Source organism: Heterodontus francisci, chromosome 25 (assembly GCF_036365525.1).
Source record: "Heterodontus francisci isolate sHetFra1 chromosome 25, sHetFra1.hap1, whole genome shotgun sequence".
Taxonomy (NCBI): Eukaryota; Metazoa; Chordata; class Chondrichthyes; order Heterodontiformes; family Heterodontidae; genus Heterodontus; species Heterodontus francisci.
Window position 1 is genome coordinate 67,633,778 of NC_090395.1, and position 27,948 is coordinate 67,661,725.

The 27,948-nt window shown below is 43.5% G+C and overlaps 1 protein-coding gene across 1 annotated transcript in view; it reads left to right on the plus strand.

The window, feature by feature from the left end:
- Positions 1 to 26,412, plus strand: part of eps8l3b (EPS8 signaling adaptor L3b) — a 90,560-nt gene extending 64,148 nt beyond the window's left edge. The window contains exons 13-20 of the mRNA XM_068057437.1: positions 1,801 to 1,949; positions 2,585 to 2,720; positions 6,119 to 6,150; positions 7,471 to 7,564; positions 13,832 to 13,942; positions 14,577 to 14,695; positions 19,535 to 19,651; positions 22,314 to 26,412. Of these exons, the coding sequence (XP_067913538.1) occupies positions 1,801 to 1,949; positions 2,585 to 2,720; positions 6,119 to 6,150; positions 7,471 to 7,564; positions 13,832 to 13,942; positions 14,577 to 14,695; positions 19,535 to 19,651; positions 22,314 to 22,320 (765 nt within the window). The 3' untranslated portion in view covers positions 22,321 to 26,412. The remainder of the gene's footprint in view (positions 1 to 1,800; positions 1,950 to 2,584; positions 2,721 to 6,118; positions 6,151 to 7,470; positions 7,565 to 13,831; positions 13,943 to 14,576; positions 14,696 to 19,534; positions 19,652 to 22,313) is intronic.
- Positions 26,413 to 27,948: the final 1,536 nt, after the last annotated feature.

The following is a 27,948-nucleotide window of genomic DNA, read 5'->3' on the forward strand; positions in this document are numbered from 1 at the left end:
AAATGATCAGTTTATTATAAAAAAAAAGACTCAACCAGTAACGAGGCAAAGCAAAAACACAGATTGAAATATGAAAGTTCCCCTTTTGAAATTTCCCACACACAAACTCACACACATACTGAAAAAAATACAGAAATTCTCTCTGCAGAGGTTTGTTACCCAAAAAAAGACAAAAAAGAATACTTTAACCAAATACTTTCTAATTCCTGAAGAAAAAAGAATGGAAAGATGTCAATTGTCCCTTTTTGGTTTCGCGTCCCAAATACGCATAGACGGCTGTCACAGGGATCTTTCTACAGCAGTTCTTTTCAGGTGACGTTGAGGATCAGTTTGGCAGGCTTTCCAGGAGAAATGTGGCATCAGGAGCTTCTGGCAGGCTTTTCAGGAGAAATGCAGAATCAGTTTCTCTATTTCTTACACTTGATTCTTAGGAAGTTCTCAGAGATGGAAGAGGGTGAGCTGCTGCTCTCTTGGCTGGTTTTCTCCAACTGTCTTCAAAACAGTTCACACCCCAACACACTGTCCAAAGCAAAACCAAAAACAATATCTCAAGAGTCAAGCCTCCTCACCCCAAATTTCTTGACCTGTTACTTCTCTGTAAACATCTTCCCCAGATCACCAAGGTTTCTGTTGTTTATTGCTTAAAGCACATGACTTCCAGCAAGGCTGTTTTTAAACAACATCTCAGTGTCCTTTCAATGAACTGTCAACAACAAAGCAAAGTCCAGCTTCTATGAAATCTTCAGCCTTCCAATGACTCCATCTTCACAATTTAAATATAAAGTCCTTAAAAACATATACTCGACAAAAAATATAGAAGCACTTTTGTAACACTCTCTAACTATGGCTCAGTGCTTAGACCTGGCTCCTGAAGCAGGAAAGGTGCAGATTCAAGATCCACTGTGGAGACTTGGGCACATAATCCAGGCTGAAGCTTCAGTACAGCACTGTTGGAGGTGCTATCTTTTGGATGGGACTTAAAGTAAGGCCCTGTCTTTTCTCTCAGGTGGATATAAAAGATTCCAAGGCGCTATTTCGAAGAAGTGTTATCCCCAGTGTCCTGGTCAACATTTATCCCTCAACCAGCATCATTAGAATGTATTATCTGGTCATTATCACATTACTGTCTGTGAGAGCTTGCTGTGTGCAAATTGGTTGCTGTATTTCTTATATTACAACAGTACTTTAAAAGCATTTCATTGGCTATGAAATGCTTTGGGCTTCCTGAGTTCATGAAAGGCACTATATAAATTCAAGTCTTTCTTTAGCTTCTCTTTTAAGACTGGCTTTGGGTGCTTTGTCTAATATTTCCTTCTTCAGCTCTGTAGGGCTTTGATGTCAACTTAATTTCCAGGAATGTTTTGAAATAGATCAATGGGATGGTGCTGGTTATCCAGTTGGTACTCATAGAAGCATAGATTGTTATAGTACATAACAAAGTCATTTGGCCCATTGTGACTCTGCTGGTTCTTTGCTAGAGCAATGCAAATCTTTTCTCACTGTCCCACTCTCACACTCATAGTCCTCTATCTTTCTCTGCTTCAATATTTACCCAATTTTCCCCTAAGATTCAATGATCTCTGCCTTAATTACTCCCTGTGCTAAATCATTCCATACACCAACAACCTAATCTCCTGCCTCACTCTCTTTGGGACCATTTTAAGTTGACGATCTCTCGTCAATGGTTCTGCCTAGTTTACCCATCAGAACCTTTCACTTTAGTAACCGATCCAAGACCTTCTTTTATGAAGTGTGCCCCCTATTTGATTCTTTTGCTGAAAAATGCATCTTTCTTCTCAGATCCTGAGATCCATTCCAAATCCAGATCTGGCACCAAACGTGATCATCCCTTTCCTGATCCCTGGTGCCATACAATTTCTCAACTCAAACACCAGTGCAGAACAGCGGGACATCTGGAGATCCCTAGGAGATGCGTGGAACACTCCAAGGTTGGTGAGATGTGTAAAATCCAGATTTGTATTGCCTGTAATTATTAATCATTAATGGGAGCATTACCGTGAGAAGGAGAGAACTTTGAATAGCAGAGGGTGCGGAGCGAAGGGTGCAATTTCCCATCACATTCTATGTTGAGACTTGCTCTCCTCAGTGATGTGATTGCTCCAAGTGCATATTTTGACTTGTTGTGACTCAAGAGCCCCTGGTTACCAGTACTCACTGGAGAGGGCAGGTTTTATGATTTTACAACAATTCTTCGTCAGCACACCATAAAGCAACTTCACCTTGGTGGTCTGCTTTCCAAGCGGAGTTCCTGGTCTGAGTTCACATGTGCAAATGATTCCAAATCAGCTCTTATTGTTGTCCTGGGCAGCCTCCGCACCGCCACCCCAAGTCACTCTAACAATCTGACAAGATGCTTCCAGGCCAATATTGGACCACTTGGAGAGACCTATGTTAATATTCGCAAGGCTGCCTTTAAGAAATCCATTTAATGGTGGACTGATGAGAGGTCATCGACCTGAGAGATTAACACTGTTTCTCTCTCCACAAATACTGCCTGACCTGCTGAGTATTTTCAAAATGTTCTATTCTTATTACAATGTTATTGCTGTTTTTTTTAATGCAGATCAGATTGGCCAAATGGTGAGAGTTTTCAAAGCTTTGTTCCCACATTTACCAGTGGTTGGGAACCACCTACCTTGCAGTCGTTAAGATTTCCAAGGCCCAATCTTAGTGATGACAGCACACGGCCGAAACAGCAGGTACCAATTGGACAGGAAGCCCATTACCACTCTGCTGCTTTTATTAAATCCTTTGTGGTAAAGAGTCCTGTCAACATCCTGGCTGCTCCAAACCAGCAGGAATTAAGGAAGCGTGGCATGGTTAATTCTGGGCTTGTGTTTGTGGTTGCCCATGTGGGAAGCTTCTTCTCTGTGCCAGAAGGTTGTGTGTTCAAGTTCCACTCCAGAGACCCGAGCACAAAATCGAGGCTGATACTCCCAGTGCAGTACTGAGAGAGTGCTGCACTGTCGGAAATGCCATCTTTCAGATGAGACATTAAACCAAAGCCCAGTTTTCCCTCTCAGGTAAATATAAAAGATCCCAGGGCACTATTTTGAAGAGCAGGGGAGTTCTCCTTGGTGTCCTGGCCCAATATTTATCCCTCAAACAAAAGGGCTAAGAAGATATTGGTCCAAATATCGCAACGTAAAGCTGTTAGTTAGACTTTATATGGCAAATAAACTGAAAGTGTGAGCTGTTAATGGCACAGCAAGGGAAATCAGGCATCTGGGACCTGAGTGGACAAGGAAAACTATTGGGTATCACCTTAAATAATCAGATTGAAGAATTGAGAAATGAACAGAGCAAAGACTAAGAAGGAAATTAGAGTTGTAAATTCAATGTTTAATCAGGTAGAGAAAAAGAAATAAAGAGAGGGAAAGAAAGATTAAATTAAGAGAGGAAAAAGAGTCAAAGTAAAAAATAAATTTTAATTTTACATATATCAATTAAAACCTGAAGGAAGGAGACTCCACACTTAGAATAGTTCATTTTCAATGCCAAAGAGGTTGACTCATAGTAATTAATCTTAGAATGTTGTTAAAAGGGTTTTTAGACCTGAAGTGAATTAACTCTTTGTGGCAGGTTTAGTTTGTGTGCACTGTAACAAGCACAGGAACTTCACATCACTCAATGCATTTGAATAGTAAGCCAGACAGTCAGTCTCACAAAGCTACTGCTGGAACAGCACATGTCTGACAACAACTTTTGGATTTTCACCTTTAATCGTGCATGTCTCCTTGTCTGTTGTGACCAGGTGAGAAAGGTGTCTAGGGGTCTTTCTCAGCTTTCACCTGGTCTTATTGTAACAGGGTTTAGGTTTAAAAGTACTTCAAAAGTACTTCATTGACTGTAAAGCAGTTTGAGACGTCCTGAGGTCATGAAAGTCACTATATAAATGTACTTTGTTTTCTTATCTGAGTTAAAAGAACAAACTTGAATTTCGATAGCGACTCTCACAACCTCAGGATGTCCCAAAGTGCTTTACAACCAATGAAGGACTTTTGAAGCGTAGTCACTGTTATGTAAGAAATGTGGCAGCCAATTTGTGCACAGCAAGATCCCACAGACAGCGATGTAACAATCTGTTTTTATGATGTTGGTCCATTAACATGAGCTGGCAAGGCACAGTCCTCGACTGTTTATGGTTAAGAATGCAGCCAACACCAGGATAGATATGCATCTATAGTAACTTGACAGGTGCCAGCTTCATTCAGTTGGTCGCACTCTTGTCCCCGAATCAGAAGGTTGCTGGTTCAAGTCATAGCTAAGCCTAAAAATCTAGTGTGATGTTCTAGTTTGCTATTGAGGGGGCAGCTATACTGTTGGAGGTGCCATCCTTTAAAATCTGGCCCCAAACCTAGGCATGTTAAAGATAACATGACGCTACATTTGAAGAAGAGCAGGGGAGTTCTCCCTGGTGTCCTGGCCTATATTTATCCCTCAATCAATATCAGAAAAACAGATTATCAGGTCAATATCGCATTGCTGTTTGCGGGATCTTGCTGTGCACAGATTGGCTGCCACATTTCCTACATTACGACAGTAACTGTTCTTCAAAAGTTCTTCAATGGCTGTAAAATGCTTTGGGATGTCCTGTGATCATGAAAAGCACTATATAAATGCAGGTCTTTACTTTCTTTGGCCTCATGTGGAGTAAAAGAGTCTAAGACTCTAAGACTCTAAGACATGAGCAGCAAGAGGTGAGACATCAAAGAACAAGGTCACTTACTTGCAGCAACTAGCAGTTGGTGAGAGTAACACTGGCAACATTTTGCTTGGCTGTTCCTTGATTTAGCATATGGTATAGAGGACATGGAACGCACAACAGAGAAAGGGAAAACCTACATAGAGAAAAAGACAGCAAGGGAAAGAATGTAACTTGACAGATCTTCACTAGTTTCTTAAGGACATTGTTTTTGGTATTGGGCTAAGATACAATAAAGCCAGCTAGCACCCCTGCTGGCCCAGTGGGTAACTGCAAGGACAATGGAGGCTGTGTAGTTCCCAGCAGGCATAGGGTACAAATGAGCTTGCCTGTGATACCTCCCCATTGTCAAGTGCCTCCTGGTTTGAACTCACATCTGAGGAATGAGCAGCTGGACAGGATGATGCATGTTGGATGAAGGGCAGACCAAGCAGCTCACTGTGTGCTCATGCTCAGTGCTACATATGGTAGGGGCCATTGATCCTGCTCATGCATTACATGACCATGGATACACAGGTCTCCTGGTATTGGTGGCACTCCTAATATGGACTGGTGACTCGGCACAAGCTCAGAAATATTTAAAGAATACTCTCCTTTGGAAGGCCCTGTTTTTCATTTCATATGTTAAAATATTGAAGCTCGGGCAGTGTAAGCGGGGCATATTGTCAAACCCCACTGAGAAGCTGCCCTTTTGTGGCATTTCTGAGGAACAGCTCAATCTGACATAACAACAACAACTTGCATTTATATAGTGCCTTTAACAAAGATTAAAATGCATCAAGTCACTTTACAAGAGCGTTATCAAGCTACATTTGCCACACAATAAGAAACTAGGATAGGTGACCAAAAGCTTGGTCAAAGAGGTTGGTTTTGAGGAGTATCTTAAAGGAGGAGAGAGGGGTGGAGAGATTTCGGGGTGGAATTCCAGAGCATAGGGCCCAGGCAGCTGAACACAGGGCCATCAATGGAGGAGTGATTAAAATCAGGGATGTGCAAGGTGCCAGAATTGGCAGAGATCTCAAAGGGTTGTAAGGCTGGAGGAGGTTACAGAAAGAGGGAGCCTAGCAAATTTGGATGCCCGATCTTCTGAGCAACTTAATGAACATTTTGTACTCTGACTTTCAACCTTACAACTTGAAAACTTGACATATGGATCAGACAATGGAATGGATACATGGGCGTACTATGGGAGCTCTGACAATAACCCAGCTGTGATTTAAAGTGCTTTGATATTATTACCTGCATTCAACTTATCATCGTAAAATACTAATTATGGCAAATATGTGTCTGTAAACAAAAGGATTAAATTAGCCCCATTTGTAGTGAATTTTTAGAGTCATGTCACAAATACGCTTTCATCTCATTGAATTCTGTCTTTCGTTCTCTTGGTAGATGGGAAGCTCATATGCTGCACCCTTTGAGAGGTGAGTATGATATCACAAAGTAAATACAGATGTTGAAGTCCATTTGGCCCATTTTAGCACATCTATCTAGTCTCCCCATCACAGCATCCAACTGACTCCTAAATGGTGCCAAGTTCTTTCTTTCCAGGCTTCAGATCGGATGCTGAGGAAATTTACCCAAAGCAGAGAAGATTAAGTGGGATTGAATTGAGGTGTTCAAAAATTATGAGGGGCTTTGAATAAGGTGGGAGGATCAGTAACCAGAGGACACTTATCAAAATAATTGGCAAGAGAACCCGAGGGGTGATAATGAAACATTTCTTTAGTCAGTGAGTTTTTATGATCTGGACTGCACTGAATGAAAAGTTTCAATAATAACTTACACGAAGGAATTGTAAACTTGAAAGAGAACAAAAATAGAGGGCTATAGGGAAAGTGCAGGGGAGTAGACTAATTGGATAACACTTCCCAAAAGCCGGCAGAGGCATGATGTGCCAAATGTCCTCATTCTGCTCCCCTACTCAGGCACTACAAGATAGGCTTAGCTGAAGAAAATATTTGACTGTTGTTCCCACCCTCGCTGAATACCAACCCGACCATCTTCTTCTTATATCGTAAGATGTTTCTTCAATGAGTCCAGAATTCTGGTCTCAGTCATCCTTTCCGTCCATTCCAGGTGTGAATCAATCTTTGATAAAGGAATTTCCTGATGTTGAAAGATGCCGTTGCCCTCATTTTAACAGGAATTTTTCGGGTAGGGAGCGAGGTGGGGAGAAAACATGTCCTGACCTCATCAGTATGACGCCCGGGAGAGTTTAACCTTCTAGCCTTATATGTAGGGCTAGCATCGGAACTCCCCACACCTCCCCTCACCGGCTGTCACAGCCGAAACTGACAATTGGCAATGCTGAGCAGCAGGAGATTGCTACCAGGGATCTGGCACTCGGGTAAGTTGTGGAGGAAGGGGTTTTGGTTGAGGAAACATGCTCTTCTTGGTTCCACCAGGAAAATAAAGAGAAATGACATTTACTTTTCTCTTTGAGCCTCTTCCAATTCACGTTCCCGCAAACGTAGTCTGGTGGGAAAAGCACAATAGCTTCCCCACTCAGGCCACTGACTATAAAGAGGTCTCTGTTGTGAATCCTTGGTTGGGAGGGCTGGTTCAGTGGGCGGGTTGTGGGAAGGCAGCGGGATATGGGTGGGTGTCTCCCGGGTGATATTAACTGTTCGCCTGCCTGGTCTCTGCCTGACGAACAGTGTTGAGGTTGACCCATTGCTTAAAAGGAGTAGAAGAACATGCCAGGGTGGGATAACTAACAGGTTGATGTTTGGTCACTGCAGGTCACAGAATAATCCTAAGTGGGCCAAGGCAATGTACGATTTCGTGAAAAGAAATACCAGGGAACTCACGGTGACGAAAGGAGATAATTTAGAGGTAGGCAATGTGTACTCTGCACTGTCCTGGTCTTAAATTTATTAAAATGGATATCGAGGCACTGGAGAATGTGATAGCAGACACAGATATTGGCTGGAATTTTACAGCCCCCCAATGAGCTGGCTGGTGGCGGGGGGTGGGGGGCAAAAAATTGAGTGGGAGGCCGAGGAGGCCGTTCCCGACTCCTTCCTGCCCCTGTTGCAGTTTTATGCGGGGCGGTGGCAGCAGTGAGAAATGGCCTGCCCCCAGGCTAATCAATGCCCTTAAGTGGCCGATTAACTGGCACTTAAGGGCCTTCTCCCACCGCTGCTGGTATTTTACCTATGGCGGCCGGATGGCAAAGGCACCAAGAACACCACCAGGTAAAGCCCGGCGGCCTTCTGCGGGCTTGTGGGGGCCCTCCCGATGGGGCACCCTTTGTCCCACAGAGGGCCGCCCCCAAAGTCCCAACCGCCCCCACCGCACAACACTCCCCCCACCCCCACAACCCCCAAGGACCAAAAAGAACAAAGGCCGATCCTCATCCTCGCCGGGGCTCCGTGACTGGAGATGGGAAATTTCCCTTTGTCTTTTTCTTGCAGACCCGGCCTTTCTAAAAACATCACGCTGTCAGTTTCACAGCTGACATCTGCTGAAGCGGAACACACTTCCCAACTTTGACAGACTCCAGGTTTTCTGGCTTTTTTAAAAAAACCTGCCAAAAACCCCGAATCTGTCCGATGTTGGGAAGCGCATCTTTGCTTCAGCATCTGTCAGCTGTGAAACTCAGCACGATGTTTTTAAACAAAGAACAAAGAACAGTACAGCACAGGAACAGGCCATTCGGCCCTCCAAGCCTGCGCCGATCTTGATGCCTGCCTAAACTTAAAACCTTCTGCACTTCCAGGGTCCGTATCCCTCTATTCCCATCCTATTCATGTATTTGTCAAGATGCCTCTTAAACGTCTCTATGGTACCTGCTTCCACCACCTCCCCCGGCAACAAGTTCCAGGCACTCAACACCATCTGTGTAAAGAACTTGCCTCGCACATCCCCTCTAAACTTTGCCCCTCTCACCTTAAACCTATGTCCCCTAGTAACTGACTCTTCCACCCTGGGAAAAAGCTTCTGACTATCCACTCTGTCCATGCCGCTTATAACTTGGTAAACCTCTATCATGTCGCCCCTCCACCTCCGTCGTTCCAGTGAAAACAATCCGAGTTTATCCAACCTCTCCTCATAGCTAATGCCCTCCAGACCAGGCAACATCCTGGTAAACCTCCTCTGTACCCTCTCCAAAGCCTCCACGTCCTTCTGGTAGTGTGGCGACCAGAATTGCACGCAATATTCTAAGTGTGGCCTAACTAAAGTTCTGTACAGCTGCAGCATGACTTGCCTATTTTTATATTCTATGCCCCGACCGATGAAGGCAAGCATGCCGTATGCCTTCTTGACTACCTTATCCACCTGCGTTGCCACTTTCAGTGACCTGTGGACCTGTACGCCCAGATCTCTCTGCCTGTCAATACTCCTAAGGGTTCTGTCATTTACTGTATACTTCCCACCTGCATTAGATCTTCCAAAATGCATTACCTCACATTTGTCCGAATTAAACTCCATCTGCCATTTCTCCGCCCAAGTCTCCAAGCGATCTATAACCTGCTGTATCCTCTGACAATCCTCATCACTGTCCGCAACTCCACCAACCTTTGTGTCGTCCGCAAACTTACTAATAAGACCAGCTACATTTTCCTCCAAATCATTTATATATACTACAAACAGCAAAAGTCCCAGCACTGCGACTCTCTGTCTTCTATGACCGAGCCAGTTCTGTATCAACCTTGCCAGCTCCCCTCTGATCCCATGTGACTTCACCTTTTGTATCAGTCTGCCATGAGGGACCTTGTCAAAGGCTTTACTGAAGTCCATATAGATAACATCCACTGCCCTTCCTTCATCAATCATCTTTGTCACTTCCTCAAAAAACTCAATCAAATTAGTGAGACACGACCTCCCCTTCACAAAACCATGCTGCCTCTCGCTAATAAGTCCATATGTTTCCAAATGGGAGTAAATCCTGTCCCGAAGAATCCTCTCTAATAATTTCCCTACCACTGACGTAAGGCTCACTGGCCTATAATTTCCTGGATTATCCTTGCTACCCTTCTTAAACAAAGGAACAACATTGGCTATTCTCCAGTCCTCTGGGACCTCACCTGTAGCCAATGAGGATGCAAAGATTTCTGTCAAGGCCCCAGCAATTTCTTCCCTTGCCTCCCTCAGTATTCTAGGGTAGATCCCATCAGGCCCTGGGGACTTATCTACCTTAATGCTTTGCAAGACATCCAACACCTTCTCCTTTTTGATAATGAGATGACTGAGACTGTCTACACTCCCTTCCCTAGGCTCATCATCCACCAAGTCCTTCTCCTTGGTGAATACTGATGCAAAGTACTCATTTAGTACCTCGCCCATTTCCTCTGGCTCCACACATCGATTCCCTTCTCTGTCCTTGAGTGGGCCAACCCTTTCCCGAGTTACCCTCTTGCTCTTTATATACATATAAAAAGCCTTGGGATTTTCCTTAATCCTGTTTGCCAATGACTTCTCATAACACCTTTCAGCCCTCCTGACTCCTTGCTTAAGTTCCTTCCTACTGTCTTTATATTCCTCAAGGGATTTGTCTGTTCCTAGCCTTCCAGCCCTTACGAATGCTTCCTTTTTCTTTTTGACGAGGCTCACAATTTCCCGCGTTATCCAAGGTTCCCGAAACTTGCCAAACTTATCCTTCTTCCTCACAGGAACATGCTGGTCCTGGATTCTAATCAACTGACGTTTGAAAGACTCCCACATGTCAGATGTTGATTTACCCTCAAACAGTCGCCCCCAATCTAAATTCTTCAGTTCCTGCTTAATATTGTTATAATTAGCCTTTCCCCAATTTAGCACCTTCACCCGAGGACTACTCTTATCCTTATCCACAAGTACCTTAAAACTTATGGAATTATGGTCACTGTTCCCGAAATGCTCCCCTACTGAAACTTCGACCACCTGGCCGGGCTCATTCCCCAATACCAGGTCCAGTACGGCCCCATCCCTATTTGGACTATCTACGTATTGTTTCAAGAAGCCCTCCTGGATGCTCCTTACAAATTCTGCCCCTTCCAAGCCCCTAACACTAAGTGAATTCCAGTCAATATAGGGGAAGTTAAAATCACCCACCACTACAACCCTGTTACCTTTACATCTTTCCAAAATCTGTCTACATATCTGCTCCTCTACCTCCCGCTAGCTGTTGGGAGGCCTCTAGTAAACCCCCAACATCGTGACTGCACCCTTCCTCTTCCTGAGCTCCACCCATATTGCCTCACTGCATGACCCCTCCGAGGTGTCCTCCCGCAGTACAGCTGTGATATTCTCCTTAACCAGTAATGCAACTCCCCCATCCCTTTTAGATCCCCCTCTATCCCTCCTGAAGCTTCTAAATCCTGGAACATTTAGCTGCCAATCCTGTCCTTCCCTCAACCAAGTCTCTGTAATAGCAACAACATCATAGTTCCAAGTACTAATCCAAGCTCTAAGTTCATCTGCCTTACCTGTTATACTTCTTGCATTGAAACAAATGCACTTCAGACCACCAGTCCCACTGTACTCCGCAACATCTCCCTGCCTGCTCTTCCTCTTAGTCTTACTGGCCTTATTTACTAGTTCCCCTTCATTTATTTCACTTGCTGTCCTACTGCTCTGGTTCCCACCCCCCTGCCACACTAGTTTAAACCCTCCCGAATGACGCTAGCAAACCTCGCAGCCAGGATATTTGTGCCCCTCCAGTTTAGATGCAACCCGTTCTTCTTGTACAGGTCCCATCTGTCCCTGAAGAGATCCCAATGGTCCAGATATCTGAAACCCTCCCTTCTACACCAGTTGTTCAGCCACGTGTTTAGCTGCACTATCTTCCTATTTCTAGCCTCACTGGCACGTGGCACAGGGAATAATCCCGAGATTACAACCCTAGAGGTCCTGTTTTTTAAATTTCTACCTACCTCCCTAAACTCCCCCTGCAGGACCTCATCACTCTTCCTGCCTATGTCGTTGGTACCGATGTGTACCACAACCTCTGGCTGTTCACCCTCCCCCTTCAGAATTCCCCCTGTCCGTTCAGAGACATCCTTGACCCTGGCACCAGGGAGGCAACATACCATCCTGGAGTCTCTTTCACGTCCACAGAAGCGCCTATCTGTGCCCCTGACCACCGCCCCCTTGCCTTGCTGGGGCCCGGCCAATTGTCCCTGGTGAGGCCAAAATCTTACCGCAGTTCCGGGGTCGTCTTTTCTTGCTGAAACTGGGTGTAGTCCCAGGAGTAGCCACTGCTGTGGTGCTGCTGGGACTGAGAGCTGCCAGCCCGCTGATTGGCCAGCAGCTCCATTAGGCACGAGGAGGTGGAAGTCCCGCCCAAGACCAATTAAGGGCCTGGGGAGTGAAAAATCCCAACGTGTCTCCCCAGGTCCGGCGGAGGAGCGCTTGCCACTGACTTTTCGGCTGGTGGGTGGAGCCTCCCGCCCAACGTTAAATTCCGGCCATTATATCTATTGGGAAGGACTGAACGGGCTGATGCTCTTTGCTCTTGAAAAGAGGAGGTTAAGGGGTGACCCAATAGAGGGTTTTAAGATTTGAAAGTGTTGGCTAGCATAAACATAGAGAAAATGTTTCCACTTGTGGAGGAGTTCAAAACTAGGGGCCATAAATATAAGATAATTACTAATAAATCCAACAGGGAATTTAGAAGAAACTTTAAAGAAAGATTTGCATTTAACATCTTTCATGACCCCCGGATGTCCTCAATGTGCTTTACAGCCAATGAAGTACGTTTTGGAATGTAGTCACTGTTCTAATGTACGAAACATGACAGCCAATTTGTGCACAGCAAGCTCCCACAAACAGCAATATGATAATGATCAGATAATGTTATTGTGATGTTTTCTGAGGGATAAATATTGAACACTGGGGATGACTCCTTGCTCTTCTTTGAAATAGTGTCATATATCCACCTGAGAGGACTTCAGTTTCACATCTCGTCCAAAAGGCAACAGCTCCAACATTTCTTCAGTATAGATTTTTGTGCTCAAGTCTTGGAGTGGGACTCAAAGCCGCAACTAACTGAGTCAGAGGCAAGAGTGCTGCCAACTGAGCCATATCAGACATCACCCAAGGGATGGTTGGAATGTGGAACTCCCTACTACAAGGAATAGTTGACATCAATAGTATAGATGCATTTGAAGGGGAAGCTAGATAAATACATGAGGAAAAAATAATAGAGGTCACGTTGATGAGGATAGATGAGGTTAGATGTGTTATGACTCAGTATCACACTGCACAGTGCAATTAATCACCAGCCCATCCAGGGCACCCCTATGAGAATGAGAACAGAAACTGGTCTTGCCAGTGACACCCGTATGCCAAAGATGGATAATAAAAAGAAAACAGAAGATAACTCCACATTAATTTTAACATGTCTTGTGTGAACAGTAAAGTTCAATGTGATTCTTGCAACCTCTGTCCCAACCTTAATTATTCAGCAAGCTAGTACCTAACTTTTCTGTACAATGAAGTTTAGCGTCCAGCAAAGTGTGAGACACCTGTGTCAGCTTACAGCATTTTTGGGTCAGTTGCAATGAGTTAGATATAGAGGAATATGCGTTATTAAGCCAACAGTATACTCTAACCCCAACCTCGAGAAGAGTTTGATGCGTTTAAGGGGAAACCAGATATAAGGGAGGAAGGAATAAAAGGATATGCTGATGGGGTTGGATAGAGAAAGATAAAAGAAGGCTTGTGTGGAGCATAAACATATGCATCAATCTATGGGGTCAAATGGCCTCTTTCAGTGCTGTAAATACTTTGTAACTTTGTGATCAGTTGGACTCCCCTACTGCACCAATGGTTTGTTTCCTATATCAGGCTTGAGATGATGCCAAATTATGAGTAGTCCAAACCCAGCAGAAAGTGGGTGGAGACTGTTCAAGCCTCATGTTACATGGGCAACCAGCAGAGAGAGGAGACTTTCATTCCACCATTTTGGCCTGTGACCTTAAAGGGTTCTAACCTAACTGGTCCTCATCAAACATAACCTTGCTTAACCATCATGCTCTTATGACCCAACTTGATCTTGTTGACCCATCAAGTTGTCCAGTTCTGCTCAACTTTGCTTATCCGTTGTGCGCTGTGATCCAGGTAAGCCTCATTCACTCACTCACACATTCACTCACTCATGCCACTTGTGTGTTTCAGGTGTTGGAGGCCACTAGGCAGTGGTGGAAAGTAAAGGACCAGAATGGTTATGTTGGTTATGTACCCTCCAACATCATGCAGCTAATGAATCTGGAGGAATCCCTTCCTTCGGTAAGAAAACCTTTCAGCCTAGTAAAAATGATGTGTTGATAATTACTGATATGAGTGAAATATGAATCACATCAGTACAATTAGCCCAATGAAACTTTAGTTGGAGGCCTGAGTGAAAGGAGCAGTGATAGCCTTTGTCCTCCTGATAGAGGCCTTTCTCTCCCCCTCGGGATCGTGGTCTCTCTTCCCATTCTTGGCCTCTCCACCACCTCCTGATTACGGCCTCTCCCCCTGCTCCTAATCGGTGGGAACCATCCCCAAGGGTGCCTGGATGAGACCTCCTGCCATTGGTATTCCCTCCATTTGACCGGCTGCCGGGCAAAAGGTTGATCTAAAAAAATGTCTTGCAGTTAACTTCGGCAGTTCCTCCCCAATCTTGATGGATCTTTGGTCGATTTTTCCCTCCTCTGTTCCCACCCTGAGGCCCTTCCTTTGGCCTCCTTGTCTCGAGAGACAATGGGTAAGCGCCTGGAGGTGGTCAACCATGTGTTGGACTCATCCTCTATTCCTGATTATCCTGTACAAGCCCAGTCAATGTTTTAAGTGCAATGCTGTGTTAAATATATGATTGATTCATCACAGATTTGTTCCGTCTCCTGATGTAATCTTTCATGTGACTTCTGATTTTTGGTAGCACATCGATGACTATCACAGTTTCCAGTATCCCTCCTATGCTGACTCTCCTCACCTGACAGTACACTCCACACCCAGTGAAGTGGCAACTTGGCTCGAGAAGAAAGGTTTTTCAAAAGTGTAAGTAAAGGTTATGCTGCACTCTCGATTCAGCCAGTTGCTAAATAACCACATAATATCAAACACATGTTGAAAAATTACCTATTGTTCTTTGGGCAGGCCTCTGAAAGCCCCATCTCTGTCTGTTACCTGTACACATTCTATGTGAAATAGTGTGCAAAACGGCCTCTAATTCAGCATTAATTGACACTAAGTTGACATTTAAGGAAGTTAAAGGATGATTCATGTGGGAAATGGTATTTCAGCGATGTGTTTGTGAAGCTTGGGAAAAGGGACAATGTTAAGCTCGCAAACTGAGTGTTATGTCTGCAACTCATCCTTTGGAGCACTTGATGCCAACTCTGAAATTATGAATTCAGGATCGATCCATTCCACAGGATTAATGTTCTTTAACTCGATGAGACACAAACTCACCCAAACAAAATTCTAAACTCTGATTTGCAAAAGCATTTACAGTCCAACTTCATTTGTTACAGAAGTGATTCTGTTTTTTGTTGTTCAAATTTTTTTTGAGGAAAACTATTCAAACTGAATAAATGTTGGACGAGTTTTTTCTCAAGAGGTCACTGAAAGAACTAATTTGTCAACAATGTTTACTGCTTGTCACGTGACTCAAGTTAAAAATAGAACAGAAACCCTGGTAACAGGGGAAAATGTGGGCAGAGAAGTCAGTAGCACCCTTTGATTGGACAAGCCTGGCAGCAGCAGAGCGCACCTGAAACAGCAAAAAACTCACAAGCTATTGGTTGTAGCAGTCAGTGTGTTTTACCTTCTGGAGTGAGCAGCTGATAAACTTAGCCTGAAGAAGAAGTGAAGTAGGGAGAGAAGACCAAAACCCAGTTCACTTTCCAGCATCTCTAAAAGACCCTGAGAGGTCCACTCTGTCAACTCATCACATCTCCTGTCTTTGAAGAAAGCCTGCTAAAATAATTCTCAATGTCACCTAAAAAGAACTGTTCTAAAAGATCCTAGAGACCCGTCTTTTTTTTAATCATTCACGAGATGTGGGCGTCGCTGGCTAGGACAGCATTTATTGCCCATCCCTAATTGCCTTTGAGAAGGTGGTGGTGAGCTGCCTTCTTGAACCGCTGCAGTCCGTGTGGGGTAAGTTCACCCACAGTGCTGTTAGGAAGGAAGTTACAAGATTTTGACCCAGCGACAGTGAAAGAATGGCGATATAGTTCCAAGTCAGGATGATGTGTGGCTTGGATGGGAACTTGCAGGTGATGGTATTCCCATGCATCTGCTGCTCTTGTCCCTCTAGGTTGTAGAGGTCAGGGGTTTGGAAGGTGCTGTCTAAGGAGCCTTGGTGAGTTGCTGCAGTGCATCTTGTATATGGTACATGCTGCTGCCACTGTGCATCGGTGGTGGAGGGAGTGAATGTTGAAGGTGGTGGATGGGGTGCCAATCAAGCAGGCTGCTTTGTCCTGGATGGTGTCGAGCTTCTTGAGTGATGTTGGAGCTGCACCCATCCAGGCAAGTGGAGAGTATTCCATCACACTCCTGAATTGTGCCTTGTAGATGGTGGACAGGCTTTGGGGAGTCAGGTGGTGTGTTACTCACCACAGGATTCCTAGCCTCTGACCTGTTCTTGTAACTATGTTATTTATATGGCTACTCCAGTTCAGTTTCTGGTCAATGGTAACCCCCAGGATGTTGGTAGTGGGGGATTCAGCGATCATAATGCCATTGAAAGTCAAGGGGAGATGGTTAGGTTCTCTGTTGTTGGAGATCATCATTGCCTTGTGTGGAGCAAATGTTACTTGCCCCTTATCAGCTCAAGCCTGGATATTGCCCAGGTCTTGCTGCATTTCTACAGTGACTGCTTCAGTATCTGAGGAGTTGCAAATGGTGCTGAACATTGTGCAATCATCAGCGAACATCCCCACTTATGACCTTATGATTGAAGGAAGGTCATTGATGAAGCAGCTGAAGCTGGTTGGGACTAGGACATTACCCTGAGGAACTCCTGCAATGATGTCCTGGAGCTGAGATGATTGACTTCTAACAACCACAGCCATCTTCCTTTGTGCTAGGTATGACTCCAACCAGCGGAGAGTTTTCCCCTGATTTAAGATGGTGGATAGGGTGCCGATCACGTGGGCTGCTTTGTCCTGGATGGTGTCGAACTTCCTAAGTGTTGTTAGAGGCTGCACTCATCCAAGCAAGTGGAAAGTACTCCATCTCGCTCCTGACTTGTGCCATGTAGATGGTGGACAGGCTTTGGGCAGTCAGGAGGTGAGTTACTTGCTGCAGAATTTCCAGCCTCTGACCTGCTCTTGTAGGTTTTGCTTGGGCTCCTTGATGCCATACTCGGTCAAATGCTGCCTTGATGTCAAGGGCTGTCACTCTCACCTCACCTCTTGAGTTCAGCTCTTTTGTCCATGTTTGAACCAAGGCTGTAATGAGGTCAGAAGCTGAGTGGCCCTGGCGGAACGTAAACTGAGTGTCTACGTGTACTCGGAAGCTAGACTGTATGCCAGTTTTGGAATAACATATCTCATCTGCTGTTTTCTTCAAAAATGAGCAACTAATCAGCCCAAGTGCTTTTTCTTTGTCTGTAACAGAGCTCTGAATTGTTTTTATTAAATCCCTTTTATTTTTCGTGTGTGTGTGTGTGAGTGTGAGGGACTAAGGTAAAAAGGGGACTTTAAAATTTTAAATCTGTTTGTTTATGCATTACTTCATTACTAGTTGAGACTTGTTCTATAATAAACTGATAATGTTGTTGTTCATTAAAGAAACCTGGTTAGTGTGTGCTATTCTGGGGAAAATAGTGTATATAATTGACTATATTGTTCCGAAGAAGGGTCACTGACCCGAAACGTTAACTCTGCTTCTCTTTCCACAGATGCTGCCAGACCTGCTGAGTGAATCCAGCATTTCTTGTTTTTGTTTCAGATTTCCAGCATCCGCAGTATTTTGCTTTTATATAATTGACTATATTATTAAGTGGGAAAATTTAAAAATATATGTTGTGACCTGTGGAGGAGTGGGACCAGCTAGAATAAACAGTGCACTCCTCCTGCTTAAGTCGTAACACATTTAACAATGCTCTAACTAGGAAAATAACTATTTTTCTGCTCAAGTGAATCCCCCACTACCAACATCCTGGGGGTCACCATTGACTAGAAATTTAACTGGAGCAGCCACATAAATACTCTTGTTACAAGAGCAGGTCAGAGTCTGGAAATTCTGCAGCAAGTAACTCACCTCCTGACTGCACAAAGCCTGTCCACCATCTACATGGCAAAAGTCAGGAATGTGATGGAGTACTCTCCACTTCCTTGGATGAGTGCAGCTTTAACTACACTTAGGAAGCTCGACACCATCCAGGACAAAGCAGCCTGTGTGATCGGCACCCTATCCACCATCTTAAACTTTCACCCCCTCCAACCACCACCACTGGCAGCAGTGTGTACCTTATACAAGATGCACTGCAGCAAATCAACATACCTCCTTCCATAGTATCTTCCAAAGCCGTGACCTCTTCCATCTAGAAGAACAAGGGCAGCAGATGCATGAGAACACCACCACCTGCAAGTTCCCCTCCAAACCACACACCATCCTGACTTGGAACTATATTGCCGTTCCTTCACTATCACTTGGTCAAAATCCTGGAACTCCCTCCCTATCAGTGCTGTGTGTGTACCTACACCCCACATGACTGCAGCAGTTCAAGAAGGCAACCTCACCACCACCTTCTCAAGGGCAATAAATGCTGGCCTGGCCAGCAATGTTCATATCCCATGAAATGAATAAAAAAATCTGCACATAGCACATTTTGCTATTTTGTTATGTAGAATGTACAGCATAGTAACAGACCCTTCAGCCCCACTTGACCACATCAGTGTTTATGCGCCACACGAGCCTCCTCCCACCCTACTTTGTCTCACCCTATCAGCATAACCTTTTATTCTTTTCTCTCTCACGTGTTTATCTAGCTTTCCCTTTAATGCACCTATGCTATTTGCTCAACTACTCCAAGTAGGAGTGAGTTCCACATTCTAACCCCTTTCTGGGTAACAATGTTCCTGAATTCACTATTGGCTTTATTATTGATTATCTTATATTTATGGCCCCTAACTTTGGTCTCCCCCTCAAGTGGAAACATCTTCTCTACAATAGCCCTATCAAATCCTTCATTAATCTTAAAGACTTCAATCAGGTAGTCACTCAGCCTTCTCTTTTCTAAAGAGAAGATTCCCAGATTATAATGTCATGCATAAAGGGCTACCTTCAATAAAAATGGTGTCCCATAAAGATATGTTAATCTTGACATGGAGTCTCACTTGATAACACCATGGATCAGACATTCAGGCTTAGAACTGAGAATGACCAAATCATAGAGATTCCAATTCTTTGGGCCCTTAATTCCACTTAGAATGGAACCTCACAAACTTTTACCCTGCTGTCTATTTTATTGATAAGAGTGCTAAAAACACAGGTGTTTTAGCCTTATAAGTAGCGGACTTCTGGCCCCCTTGGATTGCTAAATAACTGACTGATTTCTTTGTCCTGTGAGATATGGTTCTTGTGTACTTTGTTCCTTGTCAGGTGTGGTCCTCAGTTACGACAATTCATCAGTTCTTGTGTATCCCTTTTCACAATTATGAGCTGTGTTCCTCACCTGTCTTTATTTTCAACCCACTGTGAAGTCCATCCCTTAGATGCCTCTGATCTTCATTCCTGTATTCCTCACATTTACTTCATCTTCATTCCTTGTGAAGTTTGCTGCTCACCTATTTATATTCTTCATGTCAGGTATAGTTCCTACTCAGCTCTGATCTTTCCTCCTTGTGAGTTCTGTTCATCACATATTCCATTCTGTTTTTTTAGCACTGTGAAGTCTCTGCGGGTTCTCACTGGTTCTCAGTTACTGAGTCTAACCAAGGAAGAGTTGAAGATGGTCAGTGTAATGGAAGGACACATTGTCTACGATGAGATTCACAGTGGGTAAGAAAACATGCAGGTTTTTTCCCTCCAAAATATTACGTTATATTTGTTTAAACTACTTATGATATTGGACGAGGTTTTAAACCCAGGCTCCATCTGCGCTCTCAAGTGGATGTAAAAAATCCCATGGCACTGTTGGAAGAGGAGCAGGGAAGTTCTCCCTGCTGTCCTGGCCAATATATATCCCTCAAATAACACTTAAAACACACTATCTGATCATTTACCTCATTGCTGTTTGTGGAACCTTGCTGTGTGCATTGGCTGCTGTGCTTCTCTTACAACAGTCACTACACTTCAAAGGCATTTCATTGGCTACAAAACAGTTTCGGAAGTCCTGAGGTTGTGAATGACACTATACAAATGCAAGATCTTTCTTTATGATGGAACTTATGCTAAATAACAATAAGAAATTATAATGTACAATGTTTATCCCATGGTATGAATACTCATCTAATTTAAGCCGTTCCCTGAGTGTTCCACTAGTCAAATTGATTTACTTTTAATTGAGAAACCCAGGTGAACTGCCAGGGTCCTCAGTGCAAGAATCTACCACAGTTGCGAACATAGAAGACGAGGTCAATCAGGAAGTCGTGATTCGGTGATGCCACACTTGGATTGTTAAAGCTTTTAAATTGTAGGAAGGGAAGACTGAGGGAGTTAAGAAGTTCCACAGTTCTTGAGTTTCTGGAAAAGAATAAGAGAAAAGTATTTGAGTAGCGTTTCTCACTTTGGAACGACAGGACAACACAGGCCTTCACCTCCCCCACCCACCATCCGCAAACCCCGCAGCCTCCCCACGATAACCATTACTCTGCAAAAAGCAACAGTCCAACCCTGCAACAACGTATTATCCAACAAGCCCGAGATTGTGTTCAAATGACTCTAACAGCACACTAGTCCCAAGCTGTGCAATGTGTAATGACAACCCCGGAGTACGGCCCTATCAGTAACAAGTGACCACACTCCAAACTGCAAGGTGATTTCAGAAAATATGTCCATTCTTGGACTGAAGGAAAATGAAAATAAGAGGCACTGATCAAAAAAAAAGTTTTAACAACTTACATTGATATTGTGCATTTAACGTATTAAAACATCCAAAGGCAAATCAAGAAAGGTGATCAAAAGCTTGATCAAAGAGGTAGGTTTTTAGCAATATCTTAAAAGAAGAGATGTAAGGAGGTGAAGAGGTTTAGGAGTGGGATTTCCACAGCTTAGAGCCAAGGCAGATGAAAGCATGGCTGCCAATAGTGGGGTGATTAAAATCAGGGATGTGCAGGAGGCCAGAAGTGGAGGAGTGCAGAGATCTCAAAGACTTATCAGGCTGGAGGAGGATTCAGATAGGGATAGGGCGAGGCCATTTAAAATTTTAAAATTAATGCATTGTCAAACGAAGAGCCTGTGAATATTAGTGAGCACGGGCTGATGGGTGAATGGGATTTGAAAGTGAGTGAAGATGCAAGCAGCAGAGCTTAGGATGAACACAAGTTTGTGTAGCACAAACAAGAAATGCTGGAAATACTCAGCAGGTCTGGCAGCATTTGTGGAGAGAGAAGCAGAGTTAACGTTTCAGGTCAGTGACCCTTCATCAGAACTGGCAGATATTATAAATGTAAAAGATTTTAAGCAAGAAAAGCGGGGGTGGGGCAAGAAATAACAAAAGAGAAGATGTTGAAAGGACAAGGTCACAGAGAATAACTGACCAGAAGGTCATGGAACAAAGGCAAACGGTATGTTAATGGTGTGCTGAAAGACAAAGCGTGAGTACAGAGAGAGTGTTAATGGTCAGAAAACTGAACAGCCCTGGCCCCAAGCACAAACATGAAAAAACAGTGGGTAGGCACAGTAGAAACAAACTAAACAAACTAAAATAAAATAAACACATAAAAAAGAAAAAATAACTAAAAATAAAAATAAAAGTGGGGGGCCCGTCATGCTCTGAAATGATTGAACTCAATGTTCAGTCCGGCAGGCTGTGGCGTGCCTGATCGGTAAATGAGATTCTGTTCCTCGAGCTTGCATTGATGTTCCCTGGAACACTGCAGCAATCCCAGGACAGAGATGTGAGCATGAGAGCGGGGGTGGGTGGGTGTTGTAATGGCCAGCAACCGGAAGCTCGGGGTCATGTTTTCGGACTGAGCGGAGGTGTTCTGCAAAGCGGCCACCCAGTCTGCGTTTGGTCTCACCAAAGTAGAGGAGACCACATTGTGAGCAGCGAATACAGTATACTACAATGAAAGAAGTACAAGTAAATTGCTGCTTCACCTGAAAGGAGTGTTTGGGGCCTGGGATAGTGAGGAGAGAGGAGGTAAATGGGCAGGTATTACACCTCCTGCGATTGCAGGGGAAGATGGGAAGGGGACGAGGTGGTGGGGGTAATGGAGGAGTGGACCAGGGTGTCGCGGAGGGAATGATCCCTTCGGAATGCTGACAGGGGAAGTAAGGGAAGGATGCGTTTGGCAGTGGCATCGCGCTGGAGGTGGCGGAAAGTTTATGTAGGGTGGAAGGCCAGGAGAGGATTGGAATAGTCAAGTCTAGAGGAAACAAAGGCACGGATGAGGGTTTCATCCATGCAAATGCACTGAGGGAAAGTGAGAGAAACAGGTATTCCAGTACATTTGATTTTAATTAGGAAAAATTAAAACTTTATCTTTCTTTTTTTCAGACATTAAGTGGCCGGGCTAGTCAACATCCAATGAACGGAAGAAATTAAACTACCGGAGGTTATTAGAGGAGTATCAGTCTGCACAAGAAAACTAATTCAACGCAACGTTGTGGATCTAACTACAGGGACTATTCTGTTTAGATCTATACATCGATAGCTGTAAACAAGCTTCAGAGAAAAAGCAAAATCAGTAGATTAAACACAAGCTATTTCCAATCAATAAGCACAAGCACATGGGCGTATCTGTGATTGTTTGTTTCTGCTTGATGGTTCCACACCAATACTTTGTGTTTTGAGCAAAAGAAAAGTGTTTGATGCTGAATGTGTTGTGTTCGCTGAAGCAAATGGGCCCAAACACAAAGGATTATTGATTTTAATGGCATGTTGATGACTTTTAAATTGGAAGCTGCCTTTTTGGTTCGAATACATTGGTTGGTATTGTAACAAAACTGTAAGCCTGAGTATAAGCTGATGGGGTTAGATGAAAAGATGTGGGAGGAGGCTCATGTGGAGAATAAACACCAGCGCAGGACAGTCTGTTTCTGTGCTGTAGATGCTATGTAATTCTATGTAATGAGTAACAGATGTATGGTTTCAATACAAGTAGTGAATGTAGCAAATCTTCCTATTCGTTTCTAAGAATGAACGATTGTAAATGGTGTTATAGCGAGGACTACCACAAACAACCACTTCTTTATTTTGAAATCTTTAAAACGTGACATTAGTCAATTTGTCCTTATGTGACGGTTTTAAATAAAAATTGACATCAGTCAGCTCTTCTGAGAGATTAGTGATATACATTTCCCTTGGTGGTACCTATATGTTCCAAAGGGTCAGCAGAGGCAAGATGGGCCACATGGCCTCCTTCTGTGCTGTAAGATTATATGGTGTAGTATTGAACCACAAAAGCCAGATGGCCCCACATTTAATGCCTGGTCTGTGCTGTTAGGCCCCACATTTAATGCCTGGTCTGTGCTGTTAGCTGACTCGAGCCAGGGCTGAATATCTCTGGGTTATGGAAGGGGACTGGGGGATTGGGATAAGGGTAAGCCATGATTTCAGCCATGATTGGTATCTAATGGCCCACTTCTGGAAAATACTTGTGTACTGGAGGGGACCGGACTCTGCTTTGATAATTTTCACCTCTTCCACTGCCACCTGCCCAACTTTCTCATCCATCCCTAAACCTTCAAGATTGAATATCCTGCCTGTTCTCACACATGAATAATGCCCACCTGGCTAAGGGTACCTTGGATGAGAGGATTGTCCTATGAGGAGAGATTGAGTAGACTATATTCTCTGGAGTTTAGAAGAATGAGAAGTGACCTCATTGAAACATATAAAATTCTTAGCAGGCTTGATAGGATAAATGCTGAAAGACTGTTTCCCTTGGCTAGAGAGGCTAGAACTAGGGGTTATAATCACAGATTAAGGGGTCAGCCATTTAGGATTGAGATGAGGACAAATTTCTTCACAGAGTGTTGTGCATCTTTGGGATTCTCTACCCCAGAGAGGTGTGGATGCTTAGCCATTGAATATATTCAAGAAGGAAATCAATAGATTCTTGGGCACTAAAGGAATCAAGGGATATGGGGATAGGATGGAAAAGTGGAATTGTAGAAGATCTATTGAATGACGGAGCAGGCTCGATAGGCCTTATGACCTACTCCTGTTCTTATGTGTCCGAGGGCTGCTGCTACCTGTGGAACTGAACTCCAGACGAGTCAGCTCCTTCTGGAAAGGAGGGCAGGAAAGTAACATAAAAATAATTATTCTGTAAGGTAAAATAGAGGGCCTTTGGACTCATTAATCATTGATCAATGATATTCATTCCATTTGCTTTCAGTTGGTCATAAGATTTATCTTCCCCATCCCCCTCATTTTTTCACATACACTCCAACCTTCTTTACCTTCCTCCTGGAGGAGGGAAGCAGGAGAGATGGCAACAGGTCAAGACGATTAACTACAGGGGTTAGTGTGTCTGTTAGGATGAAATGGACATCACCCCTTTTATCTCCACCACTTCCAAGTGGTTGGAGGAAACAGCTAATGAAACACTCGCCCTGATGGGCTGACAACCAGACTCTGTAGACAGTGTTATAGCTAGGGATGAGAGATGTGGAATATTTCAGAGTGTTACAGTGAGGGATATGGAAGGGTATTTCAGAGAGTTATCATGAGAAGTCTGGGGTATGTCAGAAAGTGAGAGCTGTGGAGATTTGCACAATCAGAATTATGGGATTACAGGTGAGGCTATTTCAAAATTTCTGAGGGTACAGCAGTGAATGCTGTAGGATATTTCAGTGAATGGTGTAGTGTGAGGATGTGAAGTATATCAGTTACAATATTTCTCTGAGAGAACGGGGCCCGCAGATCTAGAGTCTGTTAAATTATGTATATTCTATGTATATTAGTACATGAAAATGTCAAACACAAAACCAGTTGTCAAGGTATATGAGATCTGCAGGATAGGTCTACATAGACTCAATGAACTGAACACCCACCCTAGCATGAAGGATGACAACATCAAGGGTACTGGTTTGGAAAAGCAACTGTGTGACAGTATGACACTGATTTAAAAGTGTTGGGCCCTTAGATTGATAAACTATAATAAACAGTGAAGGCTGGAGTTAGCTAGAGTAATACAACTGGATGGTCTCACCCTGTAGACCAGAGCTGTCAAAATAATTTTATATGGTGGGCCTAATCTGATATCCTGGTACTTGGTACCAGCTACATTTAGAAAAAGTTATTAAAATAGAAATATATAAATTATCAACCATATTTGGTCCTAAATGATAATCCTTAATTAGTTCATTTTTTCCATTCGCCTAAATAATTATTCCTCTCTCTTTCTATTTTACAGATGTAAACAGGTTGAACATTTGAATTTTTTTCCATGTTCTTTCCCTTCCTTCATCTGTTGGGTTTTGTCTGTACATTTTCTTCCTTACCTCCATTTTAGTCTCTCTGTTCTTCCACTTTGCAGACGACTTGTGCCCTTTATATTTACTTCTCTTGAATGTGAAACTCAGTCCCCACTTGTCTGAGCATCTGTGTTTCCACAATCACTGTGGCATCATTTTCTCACATCCCTTACATATGCTTCAGATTCCAGAACAATATTATTAAAGCTTCCAGTATTCAAATAAAGACGGTGAATTATCTTTGTCTCAGGCATATTTTCACTTTATTTAAGGTGATTCGCTCTAATGCACACCATTTGTTCTATCTTCTCGACTTCCAATTTTGCACTTCTGCTTTTTCAGTTATTATCTGACTCCCATTTCCTCCCATACCTCATTTTCAAAGATGTTTTAGCTGCAACCTGCATTATCATTATTTTTGTGGGGGGTGCATGTGGTGGGGGTTAGCCAACTGTTTAAATAATGCTGCTGGTTGAATTTAATAACTAAATTAATAAATTGCTGAGTGGGTTTTATTAAGTGATTGATATAACAATTTTGCATTTTTGCTATTTACAGCACTGACTAATTTGTTTAAACAAGTTGTTGAAACAACCTCATCAGGTTGAAATTGGAGGTTGTCAGTGACACAAAACATTTGCTGCCCCTTATGGAACACGCTCAATATTCAGTTCTAACCAAGTGAGTGGAACTGAATATCGGGCAGAGAGTATAATGGGTGATGTATTTAAGGATTGCCTGTTTGAAAGTACATTATATATCAATGAAATGTTGTCAGCAATGACTAAAAACTGTAATGATTGGCCAGTTTTGTTAATTAGCTGTGTTTCTATTGATCCGTGACCTTCTGCCTTTGGCCTGCGGCTCCCCGTTGGCTTGGCCTGCTGCTGCTATTCTGGATTAACTACTGCTGGCTACTCAATGCTGAATACTCTTCCCGCGTACTCCTAACTCGAAAATCCATGGAAAGTCTGCACAACACACGCTTGATGTTCCTGGAGTAGACCATTCCGGCTGAGATCAAAGGGTCATGCTGTACACTGGGCCCAAACAGGCAGAGACCTCAAACTGAGAATGACCAGGTCCTTGCACTTCTGAATATTCTGCACAGGCTCATCCATTTCTTTATAGACTGTATTGTAGCATTGTAATTAAATCATAACCAATTCTCATCTTCGGGTGGTGCCCATGTCTTTGTGCCTGGACTGCCTTTACTTTCACTAAAACCAATCTTCTGCTGTGATTCCATGCAAACTCTAAATGCCTTTGTTTTCGAATCAAGCAACTAGAAAATTGACCAGCATAATATAAGCTGAAGCGGACTGACTGTAAAAGTCTCAAAGTAATCCATTTAGAGATGCCAGGATTGCCCACATGTCGCGTGACCTAGTTTAATGGAGTTGCCTTGCTCCAGGCTCCTACGATATAATGAGAGGCGGTGGGTGAAGGAAAGACAAATTCCTAAACTAGTCTAGGAGGGTAGCTGAGTAAAGAGACACAAATGAGGTCTCTGTAAATAGTGACAAAAGAAAAGCAAAGATGCAGAACTAATAATTAAAAGAAAAACTGTGAATACTGGAAAGAAAAATCGATCCTGCATTTGCATAAGGGGAGAAGGAGCAAAGGTGGGTAAGTGGATTTGAGCTACAGATCAGTCATGATCTAATAGAATGGCAGAACAGGCTCAAAGGGCTGGATGGCCTAATCCTGCTCCGACGTAGCTTTCGTAGCCTCAGGGTGTCCCGTAGCATTTGTTATTACATCAAATATTATTATGTAGACAAATGTGACAGGCAATATACACACAGCAAGTACTATAAACAGCAATGAGATAATAACCAGCTAATCAGATTTTAGTGACGCTGGTTGAGGGATAAACATTGGTCAGGATACTGGGAGAACTCCCCTACGCTTCGTTGAATAGTACCACGGGATCTTTTACATGCACCTGAGAAGGCAGACGGGGCCTTGGTTTAAGATCTAATCCGAATGAAAGCAGCTCTGACAATGCAGCTCTCCCTCAATACTGCACTGACGTGTCAGTTGGTCACATTTCTGGAGTGGGACCTGAACCCAGTCAGAGGAGTGAGTGTTATCACTGAGTCAGTTTAATATTAAAAAAACCTAAACTAAACAAACCCTAGAAAAGTTTTTTTGCTATCAATGGATGAATGTTTAACATATTCCCATTATTTTCCTCTGTCCTCTATTTTAATTGAATTAATGCCTGTCAGTTCCTGCATAAAAACAGCAGACGAAAGAACATCACACAGAATGGTCATCTATTGTTGGAACACCATTAGATTGGGTGTTATTTGTGACTTTGATCAGAGCCGTTTCAGTGCGAGGAAACCTGATTGGGGAGATCCAAACATGGAGCTTCGGGAAAAATTGGCTTGGATTTGGGAAGCAACAACATATTCAAACATGGGAGGTTGGAGATGTGATGACAGCTTCCATGGATGGAGGGACTGAGGTTGGGTTTATTTAAGCTGGTGGGGGTGTGTGAGTGGGTGGTGGGTAGGTGACAGTGGTTTTGAAAGGGAGGGGAAGTACCTGGAGAGAAGAAAGCATTTGTAATAAACTTCTAAATATTGACAAAGTTGCTCTAAGCATGCATGTTTAATTTGAAAAAGTTGTATTTTTTTTAAATTAGTCTTACCCTCCTGATGGTGGGGGAACACATATAGTTACTCGTCGGGGGCTTG